This window comes from Brassica napus, chromosome C7, assembly GCF_020379485.1.
Source record: "Brassica napus cultivar Da-Ae chromosome C7, Da-Ae, whole genome shotgun sequence".
Taxonomy (NCBI): Eukaryota; Viridiplantae; Streptophyta; class Magnoliopsida; order Brassicales; family Brassicaceae; genus Brassica; species Brassica napus.
The window spans coordinates 17,532,024-17,550,081 of record NC_063450.1 but is presented as its reverse complement, the minus strand read 5'-3'; the positions used below and the strand labels follow the sequence as shown (position 1 = coordinate 17,550,081).

General features: G+C 42.0%; 2 protein-coding genes across 2 annotated transcripts; one reads left to right on the top strand and one right to left on the bottom strand.

Moving 5' to 3' along the window:
* Positions 1 to 1,036: 1,036 nt before the first annotated feature.
* LOC106404486 (LRR receptor-like serine/threonine-protein kinase RGI1) lies at positions 1,037 to 5,014 on the bottom strand. The gene is made up of 2 exons (XM_013845206.3): positions 1,867 to 5,014; positions 1,037 to 1,696 (listed from the first exon to the last, which is right to left on the bottom strand). The coding sequence occupies exons 1-2, from the start codon at positions 4,766 to 4,768 to the stop codon at positions 1,176 to 1,178; spliced, it is 3,423 nt and encodes a 1,140-aa protein (XP_013700660.2). The 5' UTR covers positions 4,769 to 5,014; the 3' UTR covers positions 1,037 to 1,175.
* An 8,862-nt stretch (positions 5,015 to 13,876) lies between these two features.
* On the top strand, positions 13,877 to 17,557 carry LOC125590457. Its single transcript, XM_048764031.1, has one exon. It carries the CDS (start codon positions 13,877 to 13,879, stop codon positions 17,555 to 17,557), a length of 3,681 nt encoding a protein of 1,226 aa, XP_048619988.1.
* Positions 17,558 to 18,058: the final 501 nt, after the last annotated feature.

Here is an 18,058-nt window from a genome sequence, read left to right as displayed (position 1 = left end):
AGATTGGGGAGAATCTCTACGTGAGTATTCTGCAAAGTTGAAGACGTCTTGGAGGAAGAATAAGTAGTAGAAAATGTGAATATAAGAAGGTATGTAATGTTTCGAGAAGCGTTGCAGTGAGCGAGAAGGAAGAGTAATGTTGTGTTTGTAGTTCTTAAATACTACTCCTTCCCTCTATTCCAAAATAGTTATATTTTAGTTTATGAAGATACAAGAATTAAAATATACATCATTAAAAATATAAATTCAAACGAATATAGTCAGTCATAAAAAAATTATAAAATATTATTGATCACACATTTTCAATAAAACTAAAATTAATAAAAATACTATGAAACATTAAAAACTCTTCAAACATTATTTTTTTTTGAGCAACAAATGGAATATATATCATATACCAACACTAACTTTTCGAGCAAATATATTAATAGTGCTGTTGGTTTGAAAAGTGAAAATTGTAAGTGGGTCATTATCACGTAGTCTTCTTAGTGAACTCAGCATAATAGTGATGGTCCAAACGCACATTTGATTTACGAACCGCAACGCACTGCACTGCAGTTAACAGTAACAAAAATCTTTACATGTACCATATATCTATACGTTTTTATAACCGTTAGAAACTCACCTGCAGTTGAACATCTAGCATCGCTCAATCCACAATTAGTCAATTTGTCTTTATCTCAGCGTCATCTTATCTTTAAGACGTGTCTTTCAGTAGTCCATTGCCAATTGTCAAATCCACACTGACTAAAACTTTTTGCTTTACCTTCGTTGACTTTTAGTTTTCTGAGGCACTTCCATCTTCTCCCGAGACAAAAGGCGTGGGAGTTAGAATTCTATAGTTCTCAAAGAATATAAAACAATACTCAGTTTTGATTTGGTTTTTCTACGTTCTAAACCAAAAACCAATACTCAATATAAAACCCTGAAGAGATAACTAAAGAACTTATTGATTTTAAACCCCTTAATGAGGCACAATTTCATGCCACCCTTTGTTAATCACAATTCCATAACATTACTGTCTCACATTTTCTCATTATATTCTTGTTCTTTTTACATCACATTTCAGAGACTTAAAGTGATAATTAAATAAAATGTAAAAAAAAAAAAAAAGCATTTCTCAAACAGCACACAAAAGCTTTCTTCTCACGGAACTCTCAAACTCTATATATGTATCACTCAATCGAAGAAGAAGGGGAGTAAAGCAGAGAAGAAGCAGAGAAACCAGTATTGTTACTCTTCACTATTCTCTCTTCTCGTCTCATCTCTTTAGAAGACGAAGCTGTAGCAACCGTCATCTCATTCTTACTCCCTTCTTCCTGAGTTTTCGCAGTTGGTGGGGGAGATTTCTTGAGAAGCAAGTCAACTTTTGCGTACTCTTCACGCTCTTGCTTGATCTCCTTGAGCATAGCTGCAACGTCTTTCATAGTGGGTCTCTCGTCAGGAGACGCGTTCACACAAAGCAAAGCAGTGCCCAACACTTGCATCATCTCATCAGCTTCAGCCTCGGTTCTAGACCTCAGGCTCGAGTCGAGAACTTCGAGGCTGCCTCTATTCTGCCTCACCCAATCCACCAAGTGAAGACCTTCGGGTACCGTTGGGTCTATAGGTTGCTTCCCAGTCAACACTTCAAGAACCACCACACCGTAGCTGTAAACATCACTCTTCTCTGTAATCTTCATGCTATAACCATACTCTACAGAAACGCACACACATCACGTTTATGAGAACATGTTTATGATACTTCTAAGTTCTAACCAAACGTTCTTCAACTATATACTTAGAAACTGTTAATGAATGAATGAATGAATGAAGTCTTACATCAGTGGTAGTTTGATAAATAATTAACTTAGTACATGGACATACCTGGGGCAATGTAACCATAAGATCCAGCGACGGTATTAGAACACCGGCCAATGTCACCTTCATCAACAAGCTTAGCTAAACCGAAATCCGCAATGTACGGTTCAAAATCAAGACCGATCAAAATGTTATTGGCCTTGATATCACGATGAACAATGGGCGGGAGGCAATCATGGTGTAGATAAGCTAAACCTTGAGCTGCACCAAGCAAGATTCTGTATCTAAGATCCCAATCAAGCGCAGAGCCTCGTCTCTCATGTAGCAAACTCCCCAAGCTCCCATTAGGCATGTAATCATACATCAAAAGCCTTGTGTTCCTGTTCCAACAACATCCAAGAAACCTAACGATGTTCTTGTGTCTGATCGTCCCAAGTGTTTTAACTTCAGCTGAAAACGAATCTCTCACGTTTTTATCAGGCTTCTCGTCGTTACCGCCGTTAACCATCGCTGGCCAAAGCTTCTTCACGGCTATAACGTCGCCGTTGTCCACGTCGGCGCGATACACTACGCCTGAACATCCTTTACCGATCACGTTGGGCTCAACCAAACATCTTATGATCTGATCTACGGAGAAGTTGAGCTTCTGAAACGGTGTGAACTGCCATTTATATGATTCTCCAAGCTCCGAATCTCTTTCGTTTTCGTTGTTCCTCCTCGCTCGGATCACCGCAACCGCGCCGAGAATCATCAGCACAACCGTCAGGGAGATCAAAAGCGCGAGCGCTAACCTGAGGTTTCTTGCGCGAGAAGTTTCCTTATCATCCGCAAGTCCATTGCTATTGCCGTAGGCGAGAAAACAAGAATCTTTAGTTGACGTGGAACAGAGCTTCTTGTTTCCTTCGAGATCTTGAGGAGGTAACTGTCTGAAAAGCTTGTTGTCCGGAAGATAACCAGAGAAGCTATTGTAAGAGATGTTGAGAGAGACGAGATTCTCGATATTAGCTAGTGGAGCAAGATCTCCTTCGAGCATGTTGTGGGAGATATCAAGAATCGAGAGCTTGTTGAGAGACGCAAACTTCGAAGGTATCTTCCCAGAGAGTCTGTTACTACTCAAGTTCAACGCGATTTCAAGATTCTCAATATCTCCAAGCTCCGAAGGAATCTCACCAGAGAGCTCGTTGCTTCCGAGATCAAGAAGCTGCAGCCCTGAACACATACCTAGAGAACCAGGGATCGAACCCGAGAACAAGTTCTTTCCCAAGATCAGTTTGTTTAACGACGCAAGCCTCCCCAAGCTCGCGGGAATCTTGCCTGAAAGCTGGTTAGCTGAAACATCAAGAACCTGTAAACCGGACAGAGAAGAAGCCGCGTTAGGCAACGAGCCTTGAAGAGAGTTGTTACTAAGATCAATCATCTGCAGCTCCGAGCAGCTTCCTATCTCATCAGGAACCTTCCCGTGTAACCTATTGCTCGACAAGTCAAGAAAGTTCAGCTTCTTGAGCGAACCAATACCAGTAGGTATCTCTCCAGTGATCCTGTTGAAACCTAGTCTCAGTCTCACCAGAGAGCTGCAGTTACCAATCTCTTGAGGGATGGAACCAGAGAGAGAGTTTGAGATCAAGAGAAGCTTCGTGAGGTTCCTTAGCATAAACAAACCGGAAGGGATCGTTCCGGTTAAGGCGTTACGCGATAAATCCAACGCTTGGAGATCGGTACAGTCTGCTAAACCGGGAGGGATGCTTCCTTCCAGCTGGTTAGACCAAGCGAAGAACAGAGTAAGCTTCGTGAGCGTTCCAAGCTCTGTCGGTATCAGACCGGAGATCTTATTTTTGTCGAGCTGTAGCTGAACAAGACTCGAACAGTTGGAGATCGTCGTCGGTATCGAACCGGAGAAGTTGTTGTCGCTGATCATAAACTCTTCGAGAAAAGACAAACGGCCGATGGAGACAGGAATCGAACCGGAGAGGAGGTTTAGAGACAAGTCTATCATCTTGAGGTTGCTGCAGTTTCCGATGTCTTCAGGGATACCACCGACGAGACTGTTCTGCCATAGGAACAGCTGTTCGAGCTTCGCGAGCTTCGCTATCTCTCGAGGGATTGAGCCGGACAAGCTGTTCTCGTACAAGAAGATCTCCACTAGCTCAGAGCAGTTGCCTAACTCTGGAGGAATCTCTCCGCTTATCATCGTTGTGTAGATAGAGAGTGTTTGCAGCTTCTTGAGGTTACCTAAAGAGGAAGGTAAGTTTCCGGAGACGCTTGTCTCTGCTAAGCCGAGAACCGTTAGGTTAGAACAGTCTCCGATCTCCGGTGGGATCTTCCCGGAGAGTTCTTTGTTTCCTCCGATTCTTATCTCTTCGAGACCAGAGAGCTTCCCTAGCTCCGATGGGATACCCCCGGTGAGGAGATTATCGAAGAGGATCAAGCTCTTGAGTTTGGAGCATTTACTGATCTCCGGTGGGATTCTCCCGGTGAGCTGGTTGGAGTTGAGTATTAGGGTTTCTAGGTTACGAAGCTTGCTTAGGCTCCAAGGAATGTCTCCCACTAAACTGTTTGAGCTTAGGTCGAGAACCGTGAGGGCGAGACAGTCACCGAGGCTCTCCGGTATAGTCCCGGTGACGTTAGCGCCGGAGATGGTGAGTTTCTGAAGAGAACGAAGCTCCGGGAGATTCTTGGGCAAGGGTAGCTCGACTTGGACGGCTTGAATGTCGATGTCCGTGACGAAGCCTTGAGGTGAGCATGTAACGAAAGTCCAGTTGTTGTTGCAAGGAGTGTTGTCGGCTGAGTTCCAGTTGAAGAGAGAAAGAGAGGAAGGTGGAAGAGAAGAAGAGTGAAGCCATGAGTAGAGGATAGAAGCTTCCGGGTTTTGCTCTGCATTAGAGAGAGAGAAACACAAGATGAAGATGAAGAATGAAGAAGAAGAAGAAGAGATTAAGGTATGAGGAGACGACATTTGCCTCAAAATCATAAAAGAAGAGTTTTAAAATCTCGGGGTTTGACCCATTTAGGGTTTGGTGCCTCTCTTCTCTCTATCTCTGTGCTCTCTTGAAATCTGGTTCTTGCTTGGTTTAAACTCAAGCTTAGGAAGAGAAATACAGAGTGTTCTAATACTTGGGTGTTTTTATTAAGAGAGGAGAAAGAGTACAAAGGAGAATGGGGAAACACAATGCCTTGAGATCAACAACAAAACTGCACCACCCCCCACCTCTTTGCCACCTCACCTATATCATGCCCCCTATCTATCTCTTTTTAACTTATTTTAATGCTAATTAGTTTTTTATTTACTACCCATACTGAACTAGTATTCATTTTTATCTGTATCTTACAGTTTTGTGTTACTGAACCCATTACCTCTATCTTATTATGATTTGTTATATTTATGAGTAGATAAATTCGATACGTTCCTCCATTTTACTGTCGGAGTTAACGAGTTCACTTGCTCAATCCTCAAGTAAGTGGTTGTATCGGTGATTATTCCCTGTGTTTTTTACTAGTAGTATATTTTAATACTACTCTACTAGCTCCACTGCCTCTGATAATTATTATCTTGTTGACTGATTGCTAGTCAGAATATCATAATATTAAACTTTGACGTTAACAAAAAGATGTATTCTCAAGAGATAGGGTCAATATAAATTAGATACGTTCCTCCATTTTACTGTTGGAGTTAACGAGTTCACTTGCTTAGGTTTCTCCGACCAAGCTGTTTGGGCCGGAAGCTGTGTTTTAGTTTGTTTGTCTTTTGTTGGTCCGTTAGCTTAGGTTTTTAGGGGTGGACTTTGTTTGTATGATTTTTTTTGTTTTGGGCTTTTGCCTGTTGAATAAAATATAGATGGAAAAAAAAAAAAAAAACGAGTTCACTTGCTCAATCCCCAAGTAAGTGGTTGTATCGGTGATTATTCCCTGTGTTTTTTACTAGTAGTATATTTTAATACTACTCTACTAGCTCCACTGCCTCTCATAATTGTTATCTTGTTGACTGATTGCTAGTCAGAATATCATAATATTAAACTTTGAAGTTAACAAAAAGATGTATTCTTAAGAGATAGGGTCAATATAAATTAGATACGTTCCTCCATTTTACTGTTGGAGTTAACGAGTTCACTTGCTTAGGTTTCTCCGACCAAGCTGTTTGGGTCGGAAGCTGTGTTTTAGTTTGTTTGTTTTTTGTTGGTCCGTTAGCTTAGGTTTTTAGGGGTGGACCTTGTTTGTACGGTTTTTTTGTTTTGGGCTTTTGCCTGTTTAATAAAATATAGATGGAAAAAAAAAAAAAACGAGTTCAGTTGCTCAATCCCCAAGTAAGTGGTTGTATCGGTGATTATTCCCTGTGTTTTTTACTAGTAGTATATTTTAATACTACTCTACTAGCTCCACTGCCTCTGATAATTGTTATCTTGTTGACTGATTGCTAGTCAGAATATCATAATATTAAACTTTGAAGTTAACAAAAAGATGTATTCTTAAGAGATAGGGTCAATATAAATAATACCATACAAACAAACACTGAAACACATTGTCGTCTTAAAATCAGTAGTTACTGTACTTGAATCCAGGTTTGAAGTTAATGTTAATCGTCTTAAGATCAGTAGTTACTGTACATGAATTCAAGTTTGAAGTTAATGTATTAGTGTTATATATATACTAAAAACTATATTACTTTCTTCAGTTTATAAATCGTAGAAATTAACTCTTAAGTCGGTCCAAGGCCAAAAAAGAAAAACAGACTATAACGTCACTCCATGTCCATGCACACGGGACACCTAAAATCTAGATTGTGTAACGTTTTTAGTTGTGTCTTCATCGTCTGTTCACAAACTAGTTTAGTTTATGTTATATTAAATAAAATGAGAATCATTTGAAATAAGAGGACTAGACTTGTACACTTTGCTAGATCCAATGCATTTCCCATTTCTAAAAGTTAATTGGATATTTATACAAGGGTGTCTAATGGATCCGTAATAAACAACGGTACATATTCAAATACAAATGAAAAATAGAAATCCAATAATATTACCGTCTTAATTTTTTGTTACATTCCGAGTTTATATCATCTTATTTTCTATTCATATTATACATAGAATTTAGATTGACTTCTATTTATTTTCTTTCTACATTCCATTAATCTATTCAATAAGAACAATAATAGCAATTTCTAAAGAGTATACAAATATAAAATATTGACCAAGAAGGAAGGGTATTCAAAACTAAAAAGAGAGAGAAGATAAATAACATACTCAAAGTAATATATATATATAAGGATATACAAATCATATCAAGGGATAGATTAAGCAAATTATATGATAAAAATTTAAGAATAAGTGCGGCATTACTTTTCACAAAATGTGGGAAATTAATATGGACCTTGTGGGTTAATTTTTCATTTTGAGCGAAAGTGAGTTTAGCATCTTTAGTTTTTTTTTGGTAAAATTTAGCATCTTTAGTTCTTTACACTTGTGGGTTCATAAAGAAATCGAAAGAGAAGCCAATGATGGGTGGGTTTAGGTTTAGGATGGAGAGGACAAAACAACTATCCCTGATTTTGAGGTTGCCTCACGTGAGCACAACGAGCTTCACTCATTCTCACCTACTCTCACTATTATAACTTCTCTTTTACCTTTTTAATCTTTTTTTCTTTAATTCCCATTTACATTAGCATCATACAAAATGACATTTTCTGTTTCCGGCGTCGCGTCGTTACTCTCGATGGTCGTCCGGTTTTTGTCTCCAGCGTCTTTGCCTTCTTCTCCGGCGATGGCGGCTGGCTTTCTCTGGTACACGGTGGTCTTCTCGACGGCGTGTAGCCGGCCTTGTCTGGGTTCCGTTTGTTCTCCTCGAGTGTGATCGAAGTGAGTGACGAGTTTGTGGTGTGCGTGGGCCTTACCTTGGATGAGATCTCGATCTCGATTTCGTTTTCGATTTCGATTGAACTCTCCAAAACGTTCGCTTGAAGAAACTGATTCCGGCAATCTTCCAATACTGTCGTTGGAGATGGATTCGGTGCCTCTGGTTAAGGTCCTGGTTGAATTCCGAGTGGTGGCTCTGATTCCGGCGTGGTCCGGCGTGGTTGCGAGACGCGTGTCTTCTCTAGTTGTTAGAGGTTGACACGTGTCTCTTTCTTTCGCTAACTTCAACACGTGTTTGCGCGTGTTTTCGTCGGTTTGTTCGAATCAGTGATGTGGGCCGCAGACTATGTTTTTAGTTGTTGGGTTTTTTTTTTGGTTAGTCCATTGCTTTGGGCTTTTAGAAGTTGGGCTTTTGCCCTTTAATAAAATTTCAGATGGAAAAAAAAAAAAAGGCATTTAGCAACTATCTTACCAAACCAGATGAACATTGCTCTGCTTAGTTTATTGGTTATGGTCGTATAACATTTTTGTGTCTTATTTTTGTTAATAGTTAGTTACATATGTACTTATTTTCCAAAAAATATGCAAGTGTATATGGGAAGTGTGAACTTTGGTTCTTTAGCGTAGATGTGTATTATATGTTTTATTAACCGGCACATGACAGACATTTAAGTCTTTACTATATTAGTACACTTTTGAAAAGATTAAATAAATTAAGGTAAGTACAAAAATAATTAGCGCACCATGAGCCATTATTACAAGTAAACAAAGAAAATAAAGGAGAAAGTGACTGCAAGGGGCGAAGAAGAAGGAAAACAAAAGTTAAACGGCGCAGTTTTAGAAATAAAGAAAGAAGAAGAAGTGCCTTGTTTCAAGGGTCTTTGCCTCGGGAGTCTCTTCTATGGAATCTCTCCATGTTTTTGTTTATTTTCCCAAAATGTTCTTTTCTTTTTAACGTTACCACTTACCACTTAAGTAATCACAGATTATATACTTAACTTTCTGTTTAAGATTAATAATAAACTGTTTTAGTATTTTGAAAACGACACGTACTAGTTAACTTATAAGCGAATCAGTCGACCAAACTTTGGATTCAAATGCTTGTAGTTTTAAGAGACGATTTTGATTATTCCCATGGAGCGTAAGTGAATACAATGGGCTAATGAAAAGCCCGTACTAATATGTTTCAAGGCCTAGGCATCTCCAAAAATTACACCATGTTTTTGCGTCAATTTTATCTTGTCATCTCCAACAATAACACCAAATCTTACACCAAAAACAATATTATATATTATTTGATGTTTTCAGTTTTAAAACTTTTATATTTCTATTATTTGTAATTGATAAATAATAATTTTGTTACATCTAGATTATATTTATATTTTATTATTTGTAAGTGATAAATAATAATAGTTATTTACTAATTTATTTTGAATATAATAATAAAATTAAAATTTTAATTATATGAAAATAAATTAAAAATACAAATAATATAATATTATTTATGTTTAATTACAAATTTGATAGTAATTGATCTATATTATTAAACGAAACATATTAAAATATATATTTTAAATATTTGGTGTGATGCAAATCACCTGGTTTGGTTCACAGAGTCAATATGAGTCTGTATTGTTGATGACAAAAAAAAAACAAAGATTTGGTGTGATGAATAGCGTTACACCAAATTTGGTGTAACACTATTCACATTGCACCAAATTTGGTGGGATTATGTCAAATTTGGTGTCTTGTTAGAGATGAAATCACACCAAATTGGTGTTTTGGTGTCTTGTTGGAGATGGCCTAACAAAGCAGAATATATTGCAAGTAGATAAATCTTTAAAATCTTGTGTCTTCTTGTACTAGTCATTCTTTTTGTTAGAACATTTTTGTGGGCACTTTGAATTTTGTTATGCTATGAGCATGGTCGATCCTAGGCAAAGCTAGATGAAACATTGGTCTCAAGCCCTCAATTCTTTTGAAGAAAGTTACATAAATATAGACCCCTAAATTTATAAAAAATTTTTTATTGAAATCTTTACTAAATCGCTTACAGCCCCTAAAATTTCATAGTCGGTCCTCGATAAGTCGGTATGAAATGGCTTGTGTCTTGCTACTATAAGATCATTTCAATCAAGTTGCAAACACATATCAACAACATTGTGAATCAATAAGACATGGATCAAATCAACTACTATGTTTAGGTGTGCATATCGTAAGAGCATTAAGCTAGCAAATATATTCTTACATTACAACTATTAACTAAATCCGAAGAGAATTGATCAACGCTTCTTGTCCTTGCGCTTGCTTCTTTTTAGTCAAGAAGAAGCAAGCCCAGGTTAACCAAATTCTCTACCATGGAAAAAAGATAAAAGAAAAAAGCTTTCACACTTTGACAATACGTCAAAGGGGTTAGGTTTTGTTAAGAGAGAAGAAGATTGATATTAGTAACAAGGTCTGCCTATGCGGCAACCAAGTGCACCTGCAGTAGAAGAAGTGATTGAGTCGACCATGGAAGCTGGTCTAGCTGCTAGGCTCGAGGCACTTTCATAGCACTCACTTGTTTCTGTCCTCACCCTTTTTGTAACCTGTCCAGGTACATTTTTTTGAGATTTAAACTCATAAGACAAGAAGAGGGAGTTTAAAGAGTTAAACCTCCTTTGCATAGAGGTTCTTGGGAGCAGCATATCTATTACCTTGACTGTTTATAGTTACGTTTGCGCTTTCTCCAATCGCGTACATTTCCAGTGTGTGTAATCGTTGTTCACCACATGGAAACATCCATGCCTACATCCGCAAACTATAATAACTACATTATGGAAATGTATTCACTACTGCCTCACGCAATACAATGTGAATTTGTAGATCTACCTTGCCTTTCTCTGTCTAAGTCCTTCTCCAAAATGGTTATACACAATGGTCACTTTCATAATCTTGTCTTGTGTGTACAAATCATTGTTTCCTAGCAACATGACCTGCCTCCACAAAGTAAAATTCTAAAAAAATCAGTCTTATGACTGTTGGACCCGAATATGATCCTCAGGTGAGATACCGATAAGCGTAAGCTAGCATGTGGGTTGCGATAAGCCCATCATAACAAAGGGAGCTGAAAGCCGAGCTGACGACCGGACCTGGGAGACATCATAGCAGAGGTCACGACAGAAAGTGAGCTAACACCTTAAGAGACTCGGTCAAGAGGAGCCTAAAGCGAGTTCCGTAATTGAAGCCGAATATCTCGGAGAACAGTTGAAGGGTTGCCAACGAAACCTAGACTATATAAAGACGGAGAAGATAAAAGACAAGCCATCTTTTTTCCATATATCAACTTTTGTACCAGATTAAAAGCATTACGTATTCTTTAGTAATCATCTCAAGATACATTCTTTTGTATTCATCATCTTTCAACTCATCAATAAAATCATATTCATTCTTCAAGTTTATTTACGGGATTCAGCCCACGATTCTCATTCATCTCTCTTGACCTAACCTAAATCTAAGAAGTGAAACCTTGTCTCTCACAATTGGCGCCGTCTGTGGGGACAAATAATCGAATCCCTTTCTCTAAAGCTTAAAGGATGAATCCATTAGACGGAACGAATCCATCTAACCCCGATCAATCGAACCAGAGCAATAGCTCACCGAATCGCACTGCTCCGGGGGCAAATAACCCGAGAGCCTCCGGAGGGACCAACTCTGGGTCCTCAGCCCTCAATAACCCATCGCATCAATCCGCTCCGAACCAAACGGAAGATCAGCTTTCTGAGATCCGTCGGATGATGCTCCAGTTAGTGGACAAAGCTCAAGAGACCGAGCGAACGGTGCAACAGTTAGCCGAACGGCAGCAACAGTTCGAAGAGATAACCAGATCTCAATCCGCAACGACCCAACCGTCCGTCCACCAGGGAAGAGGAGTCACTTTCCATGAACGGTTAGCTGACCCTTCCTTCCCTAGAGAGCGCCTGAACTTCTCCCCTGATAGCCCAGGTGCAGAAGGGCAGGAACCTGCTTTCCAAACGCCTCGCGCTAGGACAGCTCCTGCGTTTACCCCTCCTATCACCAGCACCATGGGGAGCAATGTAGCTACAACTAGCTCCATGCCTGATCGAAACACCGGTGGGAGCACCCGTTTGCCTCCACCGCCACCTCCTTCCGGGTCTGGAGCAGGAACCAACATACCGTCCGGGGCCAGAACATCAGCTTCAGTGTTTCAAGCTAGGGTTTCAACCCCAAGCACAGACGAATACCAAAGGACGGATGCTGATCCTGCAGCTCTCCGCACTAACCTCGCTCGGAGCCTAAGGACCAATGAGCGACCTATTTCGCCAGCTAGCTGGGAAGACGACCGAGCTCGGTCTCACCAGGAACCTGCTCGCCGAGTATCTGATAATGACCCAAATGTCCTTCCCTTCGAGGGACCTGACGCAATTCGCAGGTACATGGAGCGAACCCACGCAGCTCTCCAGAAATTGGGAGCTCAAGTTCACAAGGTAACGAGCTCAGCTCCCGAAATCGAGAGCTTAATTGAGGAGACTCGTGGAACTCCGTTCACCGATAGAATTGCCAACTCTTACATAAGAGATACTCGAAAAATTAAGATTCCTGAATACGATGGGAACGCAGACCCAAAGGCCTATTTAAGAGCCTTCCGATTAGCTATCGTTAAAGCTCACTTCACAAAGGAAGAGTGTGATGCAGGATATTGCAGAACATTTGCCGAAAACCTGATCGGAACAGCTCTCGAATGGTTCTCCAGCCTCGAGCCGAACTCTATAGACAGTTTCGATCAATTGGCTAACGCCTTTATGAAGCAATATTCAACTCACATCCTGAAACAAGCGTCTGAGGCTGACCTCTGGAAGATCAGACAAGGACTGGGAGACTCACTGCGAGTCTACATCGAAAAGTTCAGAGCAGTAAGAACTAAACTCTCGAATCCCAACGATCAGGTAGCCATTGAGGCTCTTAGGAGAGGTCTCTGGTATAAATCAGGTTTCTTCTCGGAGCTAACGCTAAATCCCCCTCCAACTATCGACGACGCCCTCCATAAGGCCTCTAGATACATTACCTTGGAGGAGGAAATGGCAGCATTAGATAAGCTCCACAGAAAACCCCAGAGTCACCCGAAAGGCGAAGCCTCCGATGGAAAGGGACCTCACAAAAGAGGTAGCTCCCGAAATAATCAGACCCAGGGAGAACATTCTTACGTAGTCGAGGAAGACAAGGAAGAAAAACCTGTCGCCGCGACAGCTAAAGCCCCCTGGTCCAAAGGTTATGACGAGAGCAAACATTGCTCTTACCACGATCGAAAGGGACATTCAACCGAAGAATGTTGGGACCTCCAACGACAACTGGCTGCTAAATTCGCAGCCGGAGAAATAAAAGATGTGGACCTCAAAAAGCCACAACCTTATCAGAAGAGAGGTCCCAGAGATAGCTCTCCAAAACGCGAGAGGTCACCTGAAAAAGAAACAGACTCACCACCCCCAGCTCCCAAAAAGAGAGTCGATATGATCCTTGGAAAGTTTCCACAAGGAAAAAGCCTACAAATCGAGGCCCTCTTGAGTAAACCACCTCCCCAATCGAGCCCTGGCTCAAGGATCGATTACATCCTTGGAGGGTCCGATGTGTGTCAAGACTCCGTTAACTCTATTAAAAGTCACGTACGGAAAGCTGTGTCAAACACTCAGTCCAAACCGACCAAGCCTGAGTCTAACACTAAGATCTCTTTCTGGGAGAGTGAGACATTAGACCTCGATAGACCTCATGACGATGCCCTTGTCATAACATTAAATATAGCAGGGTACGAGGTACCTAAGCTCATGATCGACACCGGAAGCTCCGTCGATCTTATTTTCTACAACGCACTAAAGGGAATGGAAATAGACGACTACGAAATTGTCGACCAGAAATCCAACCTCGTAGGTTTCTCAGGTGAAACAGCCACCTCATTGGGAACAATTAAGCTCCCAATTATAGCTGGCGGAGTCATGAAAATGACCAACTTCATAGTTGTCGACAAACCATCCCCTTTCCACGCAATCCTCGGAAGGCCTTGGATTCATAAGATGAAAGCAGTAGCTTCAACTTATCACCAATGCGTGAAATTTCCAACAACCAACGGAATAGCTACCATACACGGTAGCCAAAAGATTTCAAGGATCTGTTACCTGGGAGGATTCGAGATCATAAAAGAATCCCCCCAATAGCAATTACAGATCCAGGAGAGTCGCGAAATGCAACGAAATATCCGAGGTCCCCCTAAGAACCTCACCGAAAAAGTTAGCATCGACGACTCAAATCCTGAGAAACAGGTGAGCATCGGATCCGAGCTACCTCTCGAAACCAAAAAGGAGCTCGTCGAATTCCTAAAACAGAATATCAAAACCTTTGCATGGACCACCAGCGACATGAAAGGCATAGATGCAAATGTCACCACTCATAAGCTCAATGTAGACCCTACTTTTAAACCGATCAAACAGAAACGTCGTAAGCTAGGTCTAGAAAAAGCCCAAGCTGTCAACGACGAGGTCGATCGACTAACAAAGGCCGGGTCCATCCGAGAGGTACAATACCCCGATTGGCTAGCTAACCCAGTGGTAGTAAAAAAGAAGAATGGGAAATGGAGAATCTGTGTAGACTTCACCGATTTAAACAAAGCCTGTCCTAAGGACAGCTTCCCGTTACCTCATATCGATCGTTTGGTCGAAGCAACGGCTGGACACCAGCTCTTGTCCTTTATGGATGCCTTTTCAGGATATAACCAGATTATGATGGATCCTGAGGATCAAGAGAAAACCGCATTCATAACTGAACGAGGAACCTATTGTTACAAGGTCATGCCGTTTGGTTTGAAAAACGCGGGAGCTACCTATCAAAGGTTAGTAAATAAAATGTTCGCTGGACAACTCGGAAAAACCATGGAAGTCTACATCGACGACATGTTAGTCAAATCCTCAAAGGGGGAGGACCACATCTCCCATCTAAGAGAATGTTTCGAAATCCTCAACAAATACGACATGAAGCTAAACCCAGCTAAGTGTACCTTCGGAGTACCTTCCGGCGAATTCCTAGGTTACCTCGTAACCGAAAGAGGCATCGAAGCCAACCCGAAACAAATAGCGACATTCCTGGAAATGCCATCACCTAAAACGACCAGAGAGGTACAAAGATTGACCGGACGGATCGCAGCACTAAATCGATTCATCTCCAGGTCCACCGATAAATGCCTTCCATTCTATAAACTTCTGAAAAATAATAAGAAGTTCTTATGGGATGAAAAGTGCGAAGAAGCCTTCAAACAGCTGAAGGCTTACCTCTCGGAACCTCCGATACTATCCAAACCTGTAGTAGGAGAACCACTGTACCTGTACCTCGCCGTGTCGGCAGCTGCAGTCAGCGGAGTGCTAGTACGAGAGGAACAAAACGAACAGAGACCTGTCTATTATACTAGCAAAAGCTTAATAGACGCCGAGACGAGATATCCCACCATGGAAAAACTAGCCCTAGCAGTCGTGACAGCTGCCAGGAAGCTGCGACCTTATTTCCAATCGCACTCGATCATCGTAATGACCTCACAACCATTACGGACGATTCTGCATAGCCCTAGCCAATCCGGACGATTAGCCAAATGGGCTATAGAGCTCAGCGAGTACGACATCGAGTACAGACCCCGAGCAGCAGCAAAAGCTCAGGTCCTCGCCGATTTCGTTATTGAGCTAGCATCCGAACATCTAGACCAGGAAACAGAGGTTCCGAAATGGAGCCTATACGTGGACGGAGCCTCGTCAAGGCAAGGCTCCGGTGTCGGTTTAAGACTAACCTCCTCAGCCGGAGAAACCATCGAACAATCCTATAGACTTGGATTTAACGCTTCCAACAACGAGGCCGAGTACGAAGCACTAATCGCTGGATTAAAGCTCGCCCTGAGCCTCGGAATTCGGGAGCTAAACGCCTACAGCGACTCGCAGCTGGTAGCTAGCCAGTTTCACGGGGAATACGAAACAAGGGACGAAAGAATGGGGGCATACCTCGAGGTCGTCCTAAACCTCACAAAGCAGTTTGACAAGTTCGAGCTAACGAGGATCCCACGAGGGGAGAACTCCTCAGCAGACGCGCTCGCCGCATTAGCTTCCACATCCGACCCTCTCGTAAAACGAATTATACCCGTGGAAGGAATCGAGAAGCCAAGTATCGACATAGCTACCAAGGCTGAGATGGATAGCAAACCAAAGGAAAAAATAGAGGATAACAGCCTCCCGACGGTAGCTACCCAAGTTTTCACGACATTCTGGTTCCCGAAAACTAGAACACGCAGCTTTAGAAAGCACACCTCCAGGAAAGCAACCCAGAACCCGGAAAACAACGACAAAAGTGAAGGTACTCACCGAAGTTCAGACTCCCTAGAGCCTAACTCTACGAGTACCTCCGGGGGCACCATCCAGACCTCGGAGCCACTTGTCTATAAAGTCCAAACAAGAAGCCGCACCGCTCTTAAAAACGCATCTAGGAACGCTACACAAACCACAGGGGATAACGAGGAAATTGGAGATATTCCTCAGAACCTAGAACCTACTCCAACGAATATCTCCGGGGGCACCACGGCACCAGGTCCCGAACAGGAATCTCCCTCCTCTCTTCACAACAAAGTTGTAGGGAGAGAAGACTGGAGAATACCGATCATGGATTACATCCTAGAGGGAAAAATTCCACCCAACAAGTGGGAGGCTCGAAAACTCAAAGCTTTAGCAGCAAGATACTGTATAATCGAGTCAGCCCTCCACAAACGAAGTGTCTCCGGACCTTACCTAAAATGCGTTCACGGCCTAGTAGCTATGAAACTCATGAAGGAAATGCACGACGGTTCCTGTGGAAACCATTCCGGAGGCAGAGCCTTAGCCATCCGAATAAAAAGACAAGGCTACTTCTGGCCTACCATTATCGCAGATTGTGAGGTCTACTCCTCATCGTGCGACAAATGCCAAAGGCATGCACCGATCATACACCAACCAGCGGAAAAGCTGTCTAACATATCAGCTCCCTACCCATTCATGAGGTGGTCTATGGACATTATAGGTCCATTAGTACCTTCAGGGAAAGGAAAGAAGTTACTAAACCTCCTGGTCCTAACCGACTACTTCACGAAATGGATTGAAGCTGAAGCTTTCCAACAAATAAACAGATTCGAGGTCGAAGGATTTGTTTGGAAAAACATCGTATGCAGGCATGGCGTCCCATACGAAATCGTAACCGACAATGGAGGACAGTTCATATCCCACGACTTCAAAAGTTTCTGCGATAAATGGAACATCCGCCTCACCTTCTCATCACCTCGGCGACCTCAAGGGAACGGACAGGCGGAGGCTGCCAACAAATCAGTTTTAGCAAACCTCAAGAAACGCCTAGGAGCCCAAAAGGAGCTTTGGTCGGAAAAACTACCCGAAGTACTATGGGCCTGCCGAACCACCCCACGAAAAGCTACAGAGGAAACTCCCTTCTCCTTAGCTTATGGGATGGAAGCTGTCGTCCCAGCAGAAACCACCGCAGGTAGCCTCAGACGGGAGCTCTGCACCTCAAATCCCGCAGCTAATAACCAGCTCCTGATGGATAGCCTCGACTTGATCGAGGAAAGACGAGACCAAGCCTTGCTTCGCATTCAAAATTATCAGCAAGCAATGGCACGACACTACAATTCCAAAGTAAGGCCCCGACAGTTCGCCGTAGGGGACCTAGTGCTTAGGAAAGTGTTCGAAGGAACAAAGGAACCGGGAGCTGGAAAGTTAGGAACCAACTGGGAAGGACCCTACCGAATTATCCACATAGTACGACCCGGAGTTTACAAACTCCAGAAGGTACGAACCGGGGTACCTGAAATCCGATCGTGGAATGCCACGAACCTCAAAAGATACTATCATTAGGTACCTAAAACCCCTGAACTACGTTTGGCTTGATCCCTTGACTGGGTACGTAGGCAACTCCGTCATGAGTGCAGCCCCAACCTCTTCTCACCAACCTCCTCACCTAAGCCAAAGGGGCAGGTGTTACCAAGAACACTTAGCCTAAAAATAGTTACTGTGTAAATAATCTGAATCATGTATTCTCTGATATCTGATATTAATAAAACGATTGATTCAGTTTCATAAACATCAAAGGTCTTAAAACCCTCCAAGAAAATTTAGGTCCCCCTAAATCGGGACCTAAGCTCAACAATCTCGAATACATTCAGGTCCCTGAAAACCTGAACCTAAGGTCTTAAAATCCTTAATACACCCAAAGGTCTTAAAATCCTTAATACACCCAAAGGTCTTAAAATCCTTAACATAAACTAAGGTCTTAAAATCCTTAACAATCAGCAAGGTCCTAAAATCCTTAACAATCAACCAGGTCCTAAAATCCTAATCAAAACCAAAAGGTCTTGA